This window comes from Heptranchias perlo, chromosome 24 (genome assembly GCF_035084215.1).
Source record: "Heptranchias perlo isolate sHepPer1 chromosome 24, sHepPer1.hap1, whole genome shotgun sequence".
In the NCBI taxonomy this organism is placed as follows: domain Eukaryota; kingdom Metazoa; phylum Chordata; class Chondrichthyes; order Hexanchiformes; family Hexanchidae; genus Heptranchias; species Heptranchias perlo.
In genome coordinates this window covers 19,463,639-19,483,177 of record NC_090348.1, presented here as the reverse complement: position 1 = coordinate 19,483,177, position 19,539 = coordinate 19,463,639, and the positions used below count along the sequence as shown (strand labels likewise).

Genomic DNA, 19,539 nt, shown 5'->3' with positions numbered 1-19,539 from the left:
TCCACATCTGCCATGAATATTGAGAAGGAGCAGCAGCAGCAGCAGCAGGAGGAGGAGGAGGAGCCCATCGGCAGAGCAGCGGCTTTCCTGGCTGCTCGTAAGGCCAGTGAGTCACTAGTATGTGAACGCTTCTCATAAGGAGATCACAAAGTGAGAATAGTCCAGTCCTCAGACCACCTGGAAAGAGCTGCGCCAACACCATCCCCTACCCCCCCCCACCGCCCCTGCACAAAACAGTCCTGCAACTACAAGTCACCCATTGGTCACCAACGGTTCCTATTCCTATTACTTCTATGTGGGTCATCCCCTGTGGCTGTAGCAGAGGTATTGGGAGGTTGCTCACGTTCATGCCCTGACTGCTTAGATGCTTTCAGCCTTCACCCTCTGGGTTTTGGAGCCCCTGAGGGCCCTGCCAAAGACTGCTCCACCTGCACAGGGGTAGATTTGGCCACCTGGAGAGGAGCAGCATTGCGAGTTCTGGTTGAGAGAGGGGCAACGGGTGAGATGTGGGAGCGTTTTGAGTGGCGTCCCCACTTCCATGTCCCCTTTTGCCATCATCCCTCACCTGGGCCAAGCCCACATCACTCATTCCACTCTGGAGAACAGTTTGGAGGACATGTGTGATGCCTTGTAAGCCCAGTTGTAAAGTTTCTGTCTGCCTGTTTAAGGCAGCAGAATGTTGTTCATCCTGAATTCGAACAGCCGTTGTCAGGGCCTGAGTGGACTCACTTGTGAGCCGTGCTTGAAGCTCAATGGAGGTTAGCCTTCTCTCCATCTCAGACATTCCCACACTTGCCTGCGACGTTATTGCAGACATTCCTGCAGCTAACAGCGACACTATCTCAGATTCCCTCACGTACCTGCGCCACAATTCCACTAATGCAAGAGTTGGACTCCTCCATCCTCTGCACTATTGTGGAGAGTGTGCATGGCACCTGTTCCAGTACCTCACAAATATGTTGTTGTCTCTCGATCATTATCCTTTTAAAGGATGGTCCTCGGGGTTCAGCACCTGCATCCAGCAGAGCAGAGCCTGGAGAGGAGTGCGCCCACCGACGCGGACTCCCACAGCTGCCCCTGCCATCAGTGTCTGCTCATGCGCACTTGTGTATGGTGACTCATCAGGTGCCAACCCAACTAACTGACTGCTAGGACCCACCGAGGTGCGAGTATCTGCGCTAGTGGAGGGCGCTAAGATGTGACGGTGCGCCCTCAGAGGCCTGGAGCTCCTCTGATGAATCACCCTCTGGCGTTACTGTGGTCGTTAAAAGGCCTGTAAGAGAACAAAAGACAATATTAAGCATCATCACAGATGTGTCATGTTGCGATGAGCATACTGAGGTTTTGAACATGCCAATCATTCTTAACATCAATTCATGTTGTGTGTGATGAATGTTAAAGTTGTGTCACCAGAAATTTGTGGGGTGCCAGTCTCAGCATCCCCGGACAAACACTTGAGGATGTGGCTGATCTCCAGAGCCTCCTCCTCCGCAAGGACCACTATTTCTTGTGGCCCTCCCTCCAGTCCTCGCCCTCTAACGTGCATTTTGTGCTCTCCTCCTACAAGGGGGGAAAGTACAGACGTGTGAGTGAGTGAGGGTGAAGTGGTCAGTCGACGAATGTGTTGCTTTGGGTGAGGCTGACCCTGAAAGAGATGCATCAGAGAGTTTGTATCAGACAGAGACATCACATTGGATCAGGATTGGGGTGAGTGGTAGTGGTGGAGTCACAAATGGGAAGGTGAGGAAGTACACAGGAAGTGAAGGTAAGTTGAGGATGAGCCTTAAGTGGATGTGAGGAGTGATGTGATGGAGTAGTCTTGGTAGTGCAGAATGGTGTGAGGGGGTTTTGGGTGAAGTGCAACATGGAATGCAGGAGAATCAGTAAGTGTACTCACTTTTGCTGACCTAGTTAGGTCACTGAAACGCTTCTTGCACTGGACCCACGTGTGGGATATGTTGCTTCTGCTCATGATCTCCTCTGTCACCTTGAGCCAGGCCTTCTTGATGGCAGAGGGAGGGCGCTTCCTCCTGTTGGTGGGGTAAAACAGTTCCCTCCTCCTCCTCATTCTGACCAGCAGCACCTTAAGTGAGGCGTCGCTGAATCTTGGAGCTGCCTTGCCCCTGTGCTGCTCCATTGTGTCTCCTTGCTCCTTGCTTCAGCAAAATCCATTGGTGTAATGGCCCTTTAAATCTAGACGCTCCAGCTGACAGTAGGTCATCCGGGTGGGCAGTCCGCCCGCTGTGCAGCTTTCGGACGCCAAACCCGGAAACAGGGTTAATGGCCACCAATTAAGTTATGATCGCATGGGGAACGGTAAGCTTTTATTATTCAGGTTACCCGTGCACCTGTTCACCCCACCCCCCCCACCCCACCCCCGCCATCCCGCCGCTCTTCTAAAATCATGCCCCATGTGAATTGTACCATGTGGATGCCTTACAGATAGCATCACACAAATGCTGTTGCATACTGGTCCAGAATGTGGCTGCTGCACAAGTGAACAAGTTCAACTTTCCCAGGTTGTTACAACTTGCGAAGGAATAACAATAATACATTATGCAGCTCATTTAGCCAAACATTGGTTTGTCTTAGGTTTTACCTAATATTCTGCTAGCAAATAAAACAATTGCTTCAATTGGCCCCGTGGAGACAAGATAGCAATACTTACCTTCGCGAAGTGTGCGTGTTAAATTTATGCACCTTATTTCCTGAGAAAGATGTATTTTAAATTAGAAACCTGAATTTCCAGTTTAATTTATCTGCACAGTCTAGATGCCAAATGAAATAAGGTGGGTCTGCTACAAGAGTGTGAGCAACAATAACCCTGTGAGCCAAGTTAAAATGCAAGCACAGTATTAAAAAGTAAGAAATATCAGAAGTTAAATTAAATTTGATTTATCAGTTGAAGTTTCTCTATTTTGCTCTGAAATATTTATTGATGCTGATTTTTGATAGCTTTAAAAGTGTTTTGGCTGTTCTTCATTTTCTATACTGTTTGAGAAAAATCTAAATGGTAAAAATTATCCACATCTCTCAACCTGTGAGAAGGCTAATCAGGGGCAGTATACAAAAAATCAGGAATGCTTGCTTTTGACTGCATGGAATACGCCAAACACCTCTAACACCTTTCTCTCGGCCACCTCTTAAACCCATAGCGCCTGCAAAGCATACATTTCTTTTGGTATTGGCCAAAGGTGCAATATAAAATGATCAGTGCATATTGAGATTGGTGTTGGAAGACCATCTGAAAGAGGTGGTCTTGCATTAGTAAGGATGTTCATCAACTGCAGCCTGAATGATAAAGGTAAATTTAAGTTCACTTTGGCATTAATTTTCCTCAATTTTAAAACAATTAATACTATTGCATCCACTCTTTTCAGTCATTAAAATTCACATCGGCATTTGTAAATCTTTTGTGTTCATGTTTGAGTGTGTGCAAGGCATAGAAATGTGCCTCCTGCATTGTTGGGGAAATGGAGCAGATAGTAAAACCGTGGTACAGTATTAAAGTGCCATTTATGTATTCTTTGTCCACCTCCATTCCCCTGCTTTGTACTGACAATTTCCTATATTTAGTCTTTATGTGGAATCTGTGACTTAGTGGCCTCCTCTTTTGTTGCTGGGACTCTCTATAACTGAACAGGAATTTGGTGAACTGATAAAAGCTCTCAAATGCGCCGAATGATTAACCACATTCATGAAGGGAGAGAAAAGGTGGAAAATTAAATGAACTGGTTGGTTATGAAACCAGCAAAATGACCCACCTAGAAATAGAGTTCATTGGGAAGCAAGACCCAATTTAGAAATGACGTGGGAGTCATATGAAATGTGGGCTATAATGAAAGTGGATTTCCTCTTCCCTTCTTCCAAGAAATTTGGGTTTAGCCACATTGGATTCTAAGTTCCAACTAGCTCCAGGCAGCTCAGAACATGACGACAAACCAGCAACTTTTGTCAATAGAGGACTAGAAGATATGGAACAACTTATACTGATGTGCTTACTAATATATGTGCAGAGATCAATTAGGTGATGTGGTTTCTTGTTGTAGGAGTAAATTCACCCTGCTGGTTCAATTTAGCACTGGCATAATGACCGATATCGCACTAAATACAGTGTCAAAAACTGTAGGCACAGTTAGTGCCAATACAGTCTCCAAAACTAGTCAAAGTTGAGCAGATTGAGGTGCAGGGAAAGGATAATACTGTTAATTTTGATGGTTTGACACCTTTATAAATTTTTACTCTGGTGTCAGTTGGCGCAGGACCAACTTAAAGTTACACGACTTAAGCTGAAGGAGGTTGACGAGCCCTGGAGAACTGCAACACCTTCTGAGCTGACATGAAATGTAATTGACTGATGCAGTCACTTTGGAGCACTCTTTACAGCAGCCCCAAATTGTACTCTATTAACATGGGCTGTATTTAGGATATTTTTGCACTAAGTATCGACTTGGGAGAATTTATTTCTGATAAATTCAGCACTCTGGACAGGCCCGACTGTTGATCTTGGGGCAAATCTGGAAATTTTGGGTTTTCAGACAACACAAGCACTTTTCATGGTTAAGATTAATAACCAACATAGAATTTACAACAAAGGAACAGGCCATTTGGCCCAACAGGTCTATGCTGGTGTTTATGCTCCACGTGAGCCTCCTCCCACCGTACTTCATCGCACCCTATCACCGTATCCTTCTATTCCTTTCTCCCTCATGTACTTATCTAGCTTCTGCTTAAAATGCACCTATGCTATTCGTCTCAGCCACTCCATGTGGCAGCGAGTTCCACATTCTCACCACTCTGAGTAGAGGTGGCGATCTTAAAACTAGAAGACAGCAATGGATGAGTCAAACAGGCTAAGGCTAAGTCGTCTGTGCTGTCTAAAATAAAATGTGTTCTGGGAACAAAAGCAGATGCTATAGGCTTTGTAAAGTTGTAACACACTAAAATAAACTTTGATATCCAAACTTAAAAAGAATGTTTACAAGAGACTACAGACATCAATTAAAATCATGAATGGTCAGAATAGGAACTGAGGTATGCTTGCAGAACAGAACCTACACAGGTCAGGACAACCATACGAATAGCACAGATCCTGCACAGTACCCAGTTGTTGAGCAGATACTATTCTTGTGTTCTTCCCCCTACCCCATATTGTTTGATAATGGACTTGTCTTTCAGTGGAGGTTAAACAGACAAAAAAACATACAAATTCTCTATCATTTATACTTACAGCCAGAGGAACAGTGAAAATCCAGATATGTAAAGATTCCTTTGTGCCCTAAAAAGCTTCATGTTGAGGTGATCATACATATTTGGAAGCAGCTTTTCATCTTTTCCACCACTCATATGGTTCATTGAGTATTTCCTCACCTCTCTAATGGCATCTACAAGCAGAGGCAGCTTGTTACACATTTGTAACTAATCATGTGCTAGTTAATAAAATGGTAAAACTTGCATTTGCAGACTTCAAGGTATACAAATGTTTGGTTAGTCACACAAAATCTCTACCTTGATTCAAACAAAAAGAAAACATTTTAAAGCAAAACTCTGATTGAACAAGCAATTACAAAGCAAAAAAAAGCATAACAAACCGGACAAGCTGTAATGCCACCGATGGGAATTAAAATCTGAAACATTTTAAACTTTTTACTCCTGAATTTCTTCCATGTGACTAGCTTAGTTTCCTGAATTACTTGGTAAATCACTAGTACTAAAATGCTGGACTACATCTGTGAGAAAGGAAGTTTTTAGTTTCAATTTCTGATTTTTAAGATTATTACATAACTTAAGTTACAATCTTACATCAAACAAATTAATTGATTTTTTCAGCAAGGAGTACACATGTTTCACAGCATAAAATATACCAAGCCCCATCCAATGTGCTCAAGTTCTATCATGGTGTCTTTACAAAAGAATTCCAAAATGTGAAGAGCTCTCCCTTTCATATTTCAGAGGGAAAACCATCACCCCAAGTTATTTCATGCAACCAACTTCCTCCATCGCTTTTCTTAATTCTAATGATGGGTATTTACAATCCATCTTTCTGTTCCTCTATGATCCTAGCCATAGGCAGCAGTTTTTAAAAAGACCTCAAACTCTTCCTCCACAGGTCTTTGTCCCAAATGTAGAAGCTCTAAAAAGTTAGAATTAATCTTCTTGACGATTCCAGTTTTCATACCCTGGCCTTGTCTTTAACCTTTGTAGCTGAATCTACTGTCCACCTCTTTTTCCTCAACCAGTTTTTGCGTTTCTTCTTGTAATGATGTTGATGCTTTGATGTGTGATTTCCATTGGTGCCAGCTGCCTTCCAGTATCTTTCCAAAGTTGTAATTATTCAAGAGTGTTCATGAGGGGTATTGGGAGGTTAGTTAAATCAAGGAGGGCATCAGAGTAGAGCCTAATCCTGTCCTTATCCCTAGTCCGCACACAGTCATATGATAGCCATCAAGAGGAGGAAATCAGGTCTTTTTTCTCTAACCTAACACTGGGATGCTGTGGCCAAATATAGCAACTCTATCACTTCTTTGCTGACGGCAGCTAACAAAACACAGATTGGGGATTAAATCTTGCACCTAGCCACTCACAGGATACCAGCAGCTTCCTTCAATTTATTTTTAAGCTGGCATACCAACATGCTCTCTACCCTGTTCAAAATAAACGCTCCCTTGTTCTAAAAGTACATGTGTCGCCTCAATGACGCACACAATAAAATCTGAATTTGAAAATAAAATCCTGCTTTTTCTGCAGGTGTGTCACGGAGTATTAGTGCTAGTGATTTACCAGCTAATTCAGAAAACCAAGCTAGTCACATGGAAGAAATGTTTCATGTTTTAGATTGTAATTCATTTAGGTGGCATTACTCCATGTTCAGCTTATTGTTCTTTTCTAATTTACTTTGCTTTTTAAAATCAATATTTCTGCCTAATTATTAAAATTTTAATCTAGGTATAGATTTTAAGAAACTAGCCAAACATTTGTATACCTTAAACTTCATATACATCCTTATCTACTCCACTTTTACACTCCTTTCCTAAAGTTGCTGGGTACAATTGCACAATTGCTCCCAATGCTTCTGTGTACTGGCCAAAGGATCTTTCTTTATGTGCAAACCTAGACAGCAAATGTTGGCAGGATATTCAACCACACAAGGCATCGAGACCAACGTGATCCTGTCCTCAACTGCTATCATAGGAACAGGAGTAGTCCGTTCAGCTTCTTGAGCCTGTTCCACCATTCAATTAGATCATGGCAGATCTGTACCTCAACTCCATTTACCCGTCTTTGTTCCATATGTCCTTAATACCCTTACTTAACAAAAATCTATCAATCTCAGTCTTGAAAATTTCAACTGACCCAGCATCCAGAGCCTTTTGGGAGAAGAGAGTTTCAGATTTCCACTACCCATTGTGTGAAAAAGTGCTTCCTGATTTCACTCCTAAATGACCTAGCTCTAATTTTAAGATTATGCCCTCTTGGTCTAGATTCCCCCACCAGAGGAAATAGTTTCTTTGCATCTATCTGATCAAATCCTTTTATCATTTCAAATACCTCAATTAGATCCCCCATAACCTTCTAAACTCAAGGGATTACAAGCCAAGTTTATGCAACCTATCCTCATCATTTAACCCTTTAAGCCCTGGTATCATTCTGGTGAATCTGCGCCGCGCCCCGTCCAAGACCAAAATATCTTTCCTGGAGTTCGGTGTCCATACATGATCGCTGTACTCAAGACGGGGTCTGACCAAGGCTCTGTACAACTGAAGCATCACTTCCTCACTTTTGAATTCCATCCCCCTTGAGATATAGGCCAACATTCTATTAGCTTTTTTGATTACTTTTTGTACCTGTGCATTGGCTTTCAGTGATGTTTCTACACGGACACCTAAATCCCTTTGCTCCTCCACAGTTCAGTCTCTCAACGTTAAGGAAATATACTGATTTGTCTTTCTCAGATCCAAAGTGGATAACCTTGCACTTTCTCACATTCAACTCCATCTGCCATAGTTTTGCCTACTCACTTAGTCTATATCTGTTCCTTTGTAACTTCCTGCTGCTATCCATACAGCTTACCGTGCCTTCTAACTTGGATATATAACTCTATTCCTTCATACAAGGCATTAATATATATGGTGAAAAGCCAGGCCCCAGTACAGATCCCTTGTCACATGGGTCGGTAATTGGTTGAGAAGTAAGAGACAGAGAGTAGGAATAAAGAATTTGTGCTCTGATTAATGAGATCCCCCACTTCCTGCCCATTGGTATCTCCTGATCGATCCCACACTTCCTGTTCATTGGTATCTCCTGATCGATCCCACACTTCCTGTCCATTGGTATCTCCCGATCCCACACTTCCTACCCATTGGTATCTCCCAATTGATCCCACACTTCCTGTCCATTCGTCCACAACGTCCTCAGTCGCTTGTGTTTTTTTTTGCTATGTTTAAAAAAAAAAGTAAAAATTTTTCTGCATTCTTTGTATTTAGAGTTTTTACAGAGCTAACGTCAAGGTTACCTCCAATTCATTGCGCTCTTATTTTGCTAATAATCTCTTGTGTGGAACCTTATCAAATGCCTTCAGGAACTAGATTAGTCAGACAAGATCTACCCTTCACAAATCCATGCTGACTCTCTTGAATCAGCTGATATTTGTACATGTGCTCAGTCACTCTGTCTCTGATGATAGATTCCCTGCAATTGATGTTGAACTGACAGATCTGTAGTGACCTGGTTTCTTCCTCCTTAAATATGCACATACACTTTTCAGTATGGGTTGCTGGAGAGCAATTGGAGTGGGAACCCTTGCTGATTTTTCTCCGACCTAGTCCAAGGGCATTGAAGCCAATTCTAGCAACCCAGCTGCTGCCCCAGCTAAGAACAGCTAACTCAGCGCAAAACATTGGACCTTCTGGTCTCTACAGCTTAGTATTTGCCTAGGCAGTGCCTTTACTCAGACTGTTCAGGGAGCTGTAATGAACTGTCATTCTGACTGCTTGTAATTTGATGGTCAATTCATTTGTGTGTTGCTGTTTTGGGTCTGGCAGAATATTCAAAAGATCAAAAAAACTATGGTCCATAAATGAAATTTTTAAAAGTCATTACACTTTCAAATAGTTGAGGCAAATTAATAGCTTGATTGCATTAAATCATTAGAATGGGTGACTTAAATTCTCAAGGCAGCAGGCTTATTTTTATATCCTTGGACTGGTAAAAATCCATCCAATAAATTAAAACCTGTTTTGTAATAGCCAACGCCCCAAGTTGTTTGGGACTTTTTTGAGCTGCTAGGCTGATTACCAGTACCAGCTAAAGGGAACAATACAAAGTTATTTGAAGATATAAATAATAGCTGGATTGATGATGGACTTGTTTGAGACAGCAATGGTGCATCCTTGCCAGTTATTCAGATGTAACCTTGGAATATGAATTTAAAAATAAACTAAATTGGGTTTTTATGAACATTAAAACAATTAAAGATCATATTTCTGGAAATTTTGTAAATATACGAAAATTGTATAGTACAATGTCATACATTATTCAATGGACATTAAGAAGTCTTACATAGACTACTTTCCCTTTTTAAAGAGTTATTTATCTAGGTCTTAGCAATTCTACACTGTACCTGTTATGTATTGTATTGTTGTGGAGGCTGATCATTCATCTCTTTCTTACCGTCCCATCCTCCCTACCACTGTAAACTCTCAATACAGGAAACTACGTGCCAAACCACACCCTAACACTTAATGGTATAATGCATCTGTCTCCAAAGGCTATGAAATATTATGTTTCCTAACTCCTCCTCTCCTGAAGTTGATGACTCATGCAGGGTCATGGTTCCATGGGCACTGCCCTCCCTATGATACCTTGCCAAAGTGACTATTTAGGTGTAAACTAAGAAAGTGAGTTTGTGGGCTATTCAACTCAGGGGCATCACAGCTGAGCTCCAATCCTGTCCTCACCCAATATCCACACACAAGCCACTTTCTAGCTGGAGTCATTAGATAGCAATCTGGAGCAGGTTTCCTGGCAGAATTTCCCTACCAACAGTAGTTCCCCTACTGGGGCTGAGATTAACTAACTCAGTGTAGCTCAAGAATCAGACCTAGGTCCTTCTGATCTGTCTGGCTCAGTTATAATCTGCTTTTACCAGTTGCTATGCTCATCAGTGGCTCAGGTTTCTGAAGAACATTTCTTCTAAAAAGGCAACCAACCAGTATGAATAATATTTTCACTCTGTTTTGACCTTGTTAAAAAGAAAAGTTATGCAAGTAGTCACCAGATTGGGCAAGGAAAAACAAGAACTGTGATGGGGATGCAACTTGTCTGCCAAAGTCAAATGGGCACAATGCAATTCAACTCATATTTTATAATATGTATGTTTTCAATGTGATGTTACCACATTCTATTACAAACTTGATTTGTTCTACTGTACAAAATTAATATGATTTTGAATATTTGTACTGAAGAGTAGCCCAAGATTTTTGCAGGCCAATCAGAAGACCAAAAAAACAGCCTTGCAAACATGGGTAGCAACATAAGCACACTTCATTACAAAAAAACTCCTGGAATAACCATTGTATGAAATTAAGCTGAACTACCTGAAGCTGAAGCAGCCCAATGTTAATTAGAATTGACAATACTAGCAAAATAAAAGTCACAAAAAAATCGATATATCCACACTTTGCTTTTTGCAGGCTGGGGTGGTGAGAAAAGGAAACTGACCACAGAATGACAGCAACTATGAAGGGCAATTTGGAAGTTTTGTTGTCCAATGAAAACAGCACGTTGAAACATTACCAAAAACAAACAAATGAAAAACGTACATTCTTAAATATCTATGTTGGCATAATAACACAAAGAATGTGCCAGAGCAGGATGCTACTTCCAGAAAGCATGTGAACAAAGTCTGAGAACAAATGATAATATTTGTTGCTCTCAGTATTTTGAGCCAAAACAGCAACTCCGGTATCAAATTTGGTGATCACAATTGATGCAAAATAAATAGCAGACCCGTACTAAACTGGAAGTGACCTACACACTGTTCAGATATATATAGTTAACTGCTTAATGGTTGTTGTATTCCTGTGACTTAGAGCTTTAAATCTCAGACCGACATTCTTTAAAAAAACGTTCTTCTAATTTTCCCCTCTGATGAAGATGCCGACTCTCGCTGGAGTGCAGTCCATGGGTGCTGGGCTCTGGTAGCTCATGCCTGTGCATAGACGTTGACGCTTTTTAAGCTATTCAAATATAGAGAGCTCATCCTGTCTTCACCCAACGTCCACACATGTACACTTTCCAGCAAGGGTCATTAGATAACAATCAGGAGTGGACACCTTAACTCATTTTTCCTTTTCCTAGCCTGGGAGCTACCCTGCAACTCAACGCAGACCAAGAATCAATACTGGGATCTTCCAGATATGGATGGCTCAGTTCTACACTGAGAAACTGCTTTACTGCGGAGCCATTAGGAAGCTCCAGACGCCACTTCTATAATTTACTGAATAAGCTAGTCATGTGCAAAGACTAATGGCCATGATAGTATCCCTCCCATCGTCCTCAAGATGTGCACTTTCAAATCTACCCATCCTAGGGCACCTCTTTAATCTCTCTTGCAAGTCTGGAGTATTGTTCCCATATCAGGCGAGACGCTAGCATTTCTCTCGCATTGCTGGACAGAATACAAGAAAAATCTAGTCAACCGAAAGAAGTGAGAAACTGATTGCCTAACCAATCTCTCTCTCTCACTCATTTCCCATCCTTTCTTTTCTCAGTATTATAGGTACTACAATGGTCAGTGCTTCTCTGAACTATCTTCTTCCTTCTAAACTGCAAGTAGTCTGTCTGCACATACTTTGCCCTTCTGTATCCATCCTCGACATTCTTTCCCAGGACCTCAAAATTGTTTAACCCCTCACCTCCCTCAGTTTTCAAACCAAGGTTGATTTTACTTAATGGTCATTTCCTGATTTACTTCACCTTCTCTTTTACTCTCTTCAACCTTACTGGTGCCCACAAAGCATGTGTTCTCCAATGTATTGTGCCATAGAGTGATATTAGGGATGGGCAATAAATGCTGACCTTGCCAGCGATGCCCACATCCCATGAACAAATTAAAAAAAAGAATGTGAGTTTGCACTTAATTTTCTAGCCTTAGTCATGCCATTGGTATGGATGCTAGACACTTCACCATAAATCTAAGGGCAGGGAAGGAGGAAAGAAATAAAATATCAGTTGGATAAGCTGTTGTAGTGGGTTAGCATAATCTTGCTCCATGACTGAGACCTAGGTTGAATTTCAACCCAAACTAATTGATTTTGAAATTTTCCTCTTTTCTGATGAAAGTGTCTGTGAAAGAGGTTTGGGTAGTGCCAGCCTTCTCCCTAGTTCCTACAACTCAGGTAATAGCAAAACTGGAAATCTCACTCAGGCTACTGGGAGAGCTTCACTCTACATTATACTTTATTTGTGAATCCTCAATACGGACGTGGCATGCCCAAAGTACAAAAGTGTTCCATTTTCGGCACTGAATTCTCTCACCTTACACAGTACAAGAAATCTTTTGTGAATACAAGGAATTATGCCAAAAGCAACATTACTAAATGCATGAGGTTGCCTGTACACTATCTCACCCATTGAATGGTGCGTGGAGACATAAAATAACTGGGGCGGGGGGAGGGTGTGTCGTGGGGAAGAGAGAGAGATATAAAATAGATGTAAATAGACAAGAGCATATGAACTAGTAAACTAACTAATATATGATGTGGAGATGCCGGTGATGGACTGGGGTTGACAATTGTAAACAATTTTACAACACCAAGTTATAGTCCAGCAATTTTATTTTAAATTCACAAGCTTTCGGAGACTTCCTCCTTCCTCAGGTAAACATTTACCTGAGGAAGGAGGAAGTCTCCGAAAGCTTGTGAATTTAAAATAAAATTGCTGGACTATAACTTGGTGTTGTAAAATTGTTCACAATTAACTAATATATAGTATAGGTCATTCAGTGCTGTATTAATCTAGAGCCAACATTACATCAGTGGCGATAAAGTTTGTCCTGCAGTGCACTGACTCAATTATACAAACTACATAAAGTTGTTTTCAATATCACAACATAATTATTCAAGAATAAAGATAGATCACATCAAAAACAGTGAGTCAAAGGGTTCTAATAAATATGCCGTTTAAGCTTCAACTTCATGCTCCACCCATCCCATTCAATTGCAGTCCTGTAAACACTACAATATATATTGTAATTCAGTATGTTCTTGGGAGGAGCTTTTTCCTAGCTTCCACAATAAATTTTATGCCTTTCTCATCAAGATCAACTTTGTCAGTCCTGGGTTTATTGCATTCTTCCCGGTCAAGTGATTTGCACTTCCCATGGCAAATGCAAAAAAGAACAAGTTACTTAACAATAATATAATTTTCCTTCTTGCAGACCATCCAAATACATTTATAGTACAGTAATTTACTAAATTATTCTATACGGCAATATTGATTTTTACAACTTGGGAAGTATTCCGCATAGAATACGAGACACAGGCTTTAAAATAACCTCAAATTTAACCCTATTATATTAAACAATATTTTTCTGTAAGTATAGTATATACATGGGAGCATTACTCATTCACATAGAATCAAAGAGTAGAATCATGCATAGAAACAGGCCATGCAGCTCACCAAGGCTGTGCAAGTATAATTAGCTAAAATGCCTAACTCCACTTCTGCATGTCTAGTTAGCATCCAAGAATTGAAACACTAACTCTGCTTATAATTTGGTAGTTTAATGCTGCATAGCTATGACCATTTATCTATATATTAAAAATCTTAATTCTGCATGCACTTTGTCAACTTTTTCATTATAAATTGCCATGTCCACATTTCTAATGGAAGCTTCCTGTGTAAGCTTATCGCACTATACTTACACCCTTCTGCCAGCGGAGGTATCACAGTGCCAGCACTGCCAGGAGGCTGTAATTAGTGTGACAATTTACATAAGCAGCTTCCATTATAAAGTATGGACATAGGAATTTATAACTGAAGTACAAGGACAGAACGTATGACCTATAAATGGGAACAGTATTACGTCTGCATGTCCTGATACAATTATCCTTTGCCCTCTAACCCCGTTTCACCTGAAGACTATACTTGGTATTGACTCCGTGTGCAATGCCATGTTAGATCAACTAGTACGCAAATAAGGATTCATAACATTCCAGTGATGCTCATCCTGTTTATTTTTGTAATGAGTAGTCCATTTCAAATGTTTGTCATGATGCCACAATGTAGAAGTGTGACGTGGTCTACATTATATTCCAATTCCAATTGCCTTACATTGCCTGAAGATGTGTTGTTCAGTCTCATGGATTGGAATAGGGTAATACCTCCAGGTGCTGATGTCTCATTGCAACCTACAGGTGTACATATAAGGCTAGCCGTTGCAAATAGTCACCTGCAGAGCGTCCAAATCATATGCACTCACTTCTGCAGAGATAAGAGAGGGCATTGCAATGCCAGCCAAATAAGATAACGGTGATAGATGCTACATGCCAATCTGTGTTCCTTTGCCAGGGACCAAGTCCTCACAAAGGCCCCAGATCTCACTAAGTAAAGACTTTGCACAGTATCTATGAAACCTTGACTCAAAGTTGCTCTGCATCATTTTGTTAAGGGAGCAAAAGTCACCTAATATTACCACAGGGATAATGATGAGGCCATGACTGCATTGTTGCTAGTGTCCCAAAACATCCTGCCACTGAGCTTATTATGTGAGTCAAGGCACTATCTAGTACATGTGCCACTAAAGATGTCATGAAAGCAATGGCAGTTTAACGCTGCATAACACCGCTTCGTTATAATGGAAACAAGCACTGCAGTGAACTCCTCCAGATTACACTGAACTCAAGACATATCTGTATTTACTTATAATTTAAATTTTTATTCTAATTTGGAGTAGCAGAAAATTATACTGAGTAGTTAACTAACATTATGAAAGGTGATTGAAAAAGGTTTCAATGATTTCTAAATAGAAGTTCATAATCTGAGGTTGAATAATATTTAAAAACACATTACATGTATATATAGCAATTTTCCAACTCCTACACAGCTAAATGCCTCCCAGGTTACAACATTTGTTTTGCTCCGTCTCAAAACTGGTTAAGATAGTGAATAGCTGAGCCATAACTGGGAAGGTTTCAGATTTGATATCTGATCATAGATTCTGACAAAAAGTCACTGAAAATGCTCTCCCAATAGCACATTGCAAGTGCACTGCCTACTGTGAAACTTAACTACACAGACAGAATGGTTCTAAGTTCAATTTTCAGTTGTGCTGAGTTAGCCAATCTCAGACCCATGGATGGGTCACTGAAATTGGTTTTGAAAACCCTGGATAAGAACATAAGAACATAAGAACATAAGAAATTGGAGCAGGAGTAGGCCAATCGGCCCCTCGAGCCTGCTCCGCCATTCAATAAGATCATGGCTGATCTGATCCCAACCACAAATCTAAAGAACACAAGAAGTCGGAGCAGGACCCGGCCACATAGCCCCTGGGCCCTCTCCGCCACCCACAGGGCATTGACCGATCCGAACTCAGCTTCATGTCCAATTTCCTGCCCGCTCCCCATAACCCCTAATTCCCTTTACTTCTAGGAAACTGTCTATTTCTGTTTTAAATTTATTTAATGATGTAGCTTCCACAGCTTCCTGGGGCAGCAAATTCCACAGACCGACCACCCTCTGAGTGAAGAAGTTTCTCCTCATCTCAGTTTTGAAAGAGCAGCCCCTTATTCTAAGATTATGCCCCCTAGTTCTAGTTTCACCCATCTTTGGGAACATCCTTACTGCATCCACCCGATCAAGACCCTTCACAATCTTGTATGTTTCAATAAGATCGCCTCTCATTCTTCTGAACTCCAATGAGTAGAGTCCCAATCTACTCAACCTCTCCTCATATGTCCGCCCCCTCATCCCCGGGATTAACCGAGTGAACCTTCTTTGTACTGCCTCGAGAGCAAGTATGTCTTTTCTTAAGTATGGAGACCAAAACTGTATGCAGTATTCCAGGTGCGGTCTCACCAATACCTTATATAACTGCAGCAATACCTCCTTGTTTTTATATTCTATCCCCCTAGCAATAAAAGCCAACATTCCGTTGGCTTTCTTGATCACCTGCTGCACCTGCATACCAACTTTTTGATTTTCTTGCACTAGGACCCCCAGATCCCTTTGTACTGCAGTACTTTCCAGTCTCTCGCCATTAAGAAAATAACTTGCTCTCTGATTTTTCCTGCCAAAGTGCATAACCTCACATTTTCCAATATTATATTGCATCTGCCAAATCTCCGCCCACTCACCCAGCCTGTCTATATCCCCTTGCAGGTTTTTTATGTCCTCCTCACTCTCTACTTTCCCTCCCATCTTTGTATCATCTGCAAATTTTGATATGTTGCACTCGGTCCCCTCCTCCAAATCGTTAATATAGATTGTAAAGAGTTGGGGACCCAGCACCGACCCCTGTGGAACACCACTGGTTACTGGTTGCCAGTCCGAAAATGAACCATTTATCCCAACTCTCTGCTTCCTGTTCGATAACCAATCCTCCACCCATGCCAGAATATTACCCCCAATCCCGTGATTTTTTATCTTAAGTAATAATCTTTTATGTGGCACCTTGTCGAATGCCTTCTGGAAGTCTAAATACACTACGTCCACTGGTTCCCCTTTATCCACCCTATACGTTATATCCTCGAAGAACTCAAGCAAATTTGTCAGACATGACTTCCCCTTCATAAAGCCATGCTGACTTTGTCCTATTAAATTATGCTTATCTAAATGTTCCGTTACTGTCTCCTTAATAATAGACTCCAAAATTTTACCCACCACAGATGTTAAGCTAACTGGCCTATAATTTCCAGCCTTCTGCCTACTACCCTTTTTAAATAACGGTGTTACATTAGCAGTTTTCCAATCTGCCGGGACCTCTCCTGAGTCCAGGGAATTTTGGAAAACTATCACCAAAGCATCCACAATCCCTACTGCCACTTCCCTCAAGACCCTAGGATGGAAGCCATCAGGTCCAGGGGATTTATCCGCCTTGAGTCCCATTATTTTACTGAGTACCATCTCCTGAGTGATTTTAATCGTATTTAGCTCCTCCCCCCCGAGAGTCCCCTGTTTGTCCAGTGTTGGGATATTCTTAGTGTCCTCTACTGTAAAGACTGAAACAAAATATTTGTTCAGCATTTTTGCCATCTCCATGTTTCCCACCATTAATTTCCCGGTCTCATCCTCTAAGGGACCTATGTTTGCCTTAGCCACCCTTTTTCTTTTTATATAACTATAGAAACTCTTGCTATCTGTTTTTATATTTTTTGCTAATTTCTTTTCATAATCTAACTTCCCTTTCTTAATCAATCCTTTAGTTACTTTTTGCTGTCTTTTGAAGAATTCCCAATCTTCTATCCTCCCACTAAGTTTGGCTACCTTATAGGTCCTTGTTTTTAGTCGGATACTATCCTTGATTTCTTTACTTAGCCACGGATGGCTGTCATTTCTTTTACACCCTTTTTTCCTCAGTGGAATATATTTATTTTGAAAGTTGTAAAATAACTCCCTAAATGAACACCACTGCTCATGTACCGTCTTACCCTTTAATCTATTTTCCCAGTCCACTTTAATCAATTCCGCTCTCATACCATCATAGTCTCCTTTATTCAAGCTCAGTACGCTTGTTTGAGAATCAACCTTCTCACCCTCTAATTGGATATGGAATTCAACCATGTTGTGGAGGAGGAAAATTAGTTAGGGTTTCTGCTCCTGGTTGCTATCCAAGGGGCCCTGCTGCAATTGTGTGTGTGGATGTCGTTCAGCAGTAATATCTACTGTGGCACTATGGCTCACTGGAAATCACTGTCAAGACTCACAAATGAATAATGGCCCCTTGCTGAGGTCCTGGTTTCTTGCTGGAGTCCATTTAATCATGCCATAACAAGGAGCCACTATTTAAGGAGAGAGGCAGAAATTGTTCGGAGGGGGTGGGGTGGGGTGGGGTGGGGGGGTGGGTGGAAAAACATAAAATGAGTGAATTTATCGGATTAATTATCTCATGTCATCAAATCATTGAAAGTTCAACTACAGTTTATCAGTCTCAGCAAAAATTCCTGTTCGTGTCATTTGAAAAACATTCCTAAACGTACTTGTTTATGTATCAGGGCCAAACTGTTTTACATAGGAACTATCAGGTAACCTAGATCTCAGGACCCACTACTGATACTATCCTCTGTAGGAACAGGGGTAGGCCATTTAGCCCCTCGAGCCTGGTCCACCGTTTAATTAGATCACGGCTGATCTGTATCTTAACTCTAGTTATCTGCCTTGGTTCCATATCTCTTAATACCCTTATCTAACAAAAATCTATCAATCGGAGTTTGTAAATTTTCAATTGACCTAGTCTCAACGGCTTTTGAGGGGCGGGGGGGTGGTGTGAAGAGTTCCAGATTTCCACTACCCTTTGTGTGAAGAAGTGCTTTCTGACATCACCCCCTCAACAGCCCAGCTCTAATTTTAAGGTTATGCCCCCTTGTTCTGGATTCCCCCATCAGAGGAAATATCTACCCTGTCATATACTTAATCATCTTAAACACCTCAATTAGATCACCCCATAATCTTCTATACTCGAGGGAATACAAGCCTAGTCTATGCAACCTATCCTCACAATTTAATCTTCTAAGCCCGGGTATAATTCTGGTGAATCTACTCTGCATCCCTACAAGGCCAATATATCCTTCGTGAGGTGCGGTGCCCAGAACCGAACGCAGTACTCCAGATGCGGTCTAACCAGAGCTTTATGCAACTATAGCATAACTTCCACCCCTTTGTATTCCAGCCCTCTTAAGATGATTGCTAACATTACATTAGCTTTTTAACTTATCTTTTGTACCTGTTCACTAGTTTCTTTCTTAGGTCCAAAGTGGATGACCTTGCACTTCCCAACATTGAGCTCCATCTGCCACAGTTTTGCCCACTCATTTAATCTATCAATGTCCCATTGCAACTTTCCGCTGCCATCTACCTACTTACGGTGCCACCTAACTTGGTATTATCAGCAAACTTGGATATACGTCTTTCTATTCCTTCATCTAAGTCATAGATAAATATAGTGAAAAGCTGAGGCTCCAGTACAGATCCCTGGGGGACACTACTAGTCGCATCCTACCAATTGGAGTACATATCCATTATCACTCTCTTGTCTCCTACCTTCTAACCAAGTTCCTACCTATGTCAAAAGTTGCCTCCAACTCCGTGTACTTTTATTTTTGCTAACAGTCTCTTGTGTGGAACCTTATCTAATGCCTTCTGAAAGTCCATATAAATAACATCCATAGGCACTCCCTTATCTACCAATTTTGGGGGGAAAAAGAGAAGCAGTGTCCATTTTAAATTGTATTTGTTTCCAAGACACATGATTTAGATTCAGAGGGATTTATATTTTTAAAAGCTTTTAAACTAATTGGAGGACACGTTGTGGAGAATTTG

At 41.2% G+C, this 19,539-nt stretch overlaps 1 protein-coding gene across 1 annotated transcript in view; it reads right to left on the bottom strand.

The window, feature by feature from the left end:
* The window catches only part of dus4l (dihydrouridine synthase 4-like (S. cerevisiae)), a 62,691-nt gene that overhangs the window by 13,946 nt on the left and 29,206 nt on the right, over nucleotides 1-19,539 (bottom strand). Inside the window, exon 13 of the mRNA XM_068004588.1 lies at nucleotides 5,231-5,384. Coding sequence (XP_067860689.1) covers nucleotides 5,231-5,384 — 154 coding nt within the window. The remainder of the gene's footprint in view (nucleotides 1-5,230; nucleotides 5,385-19,539) is intronic.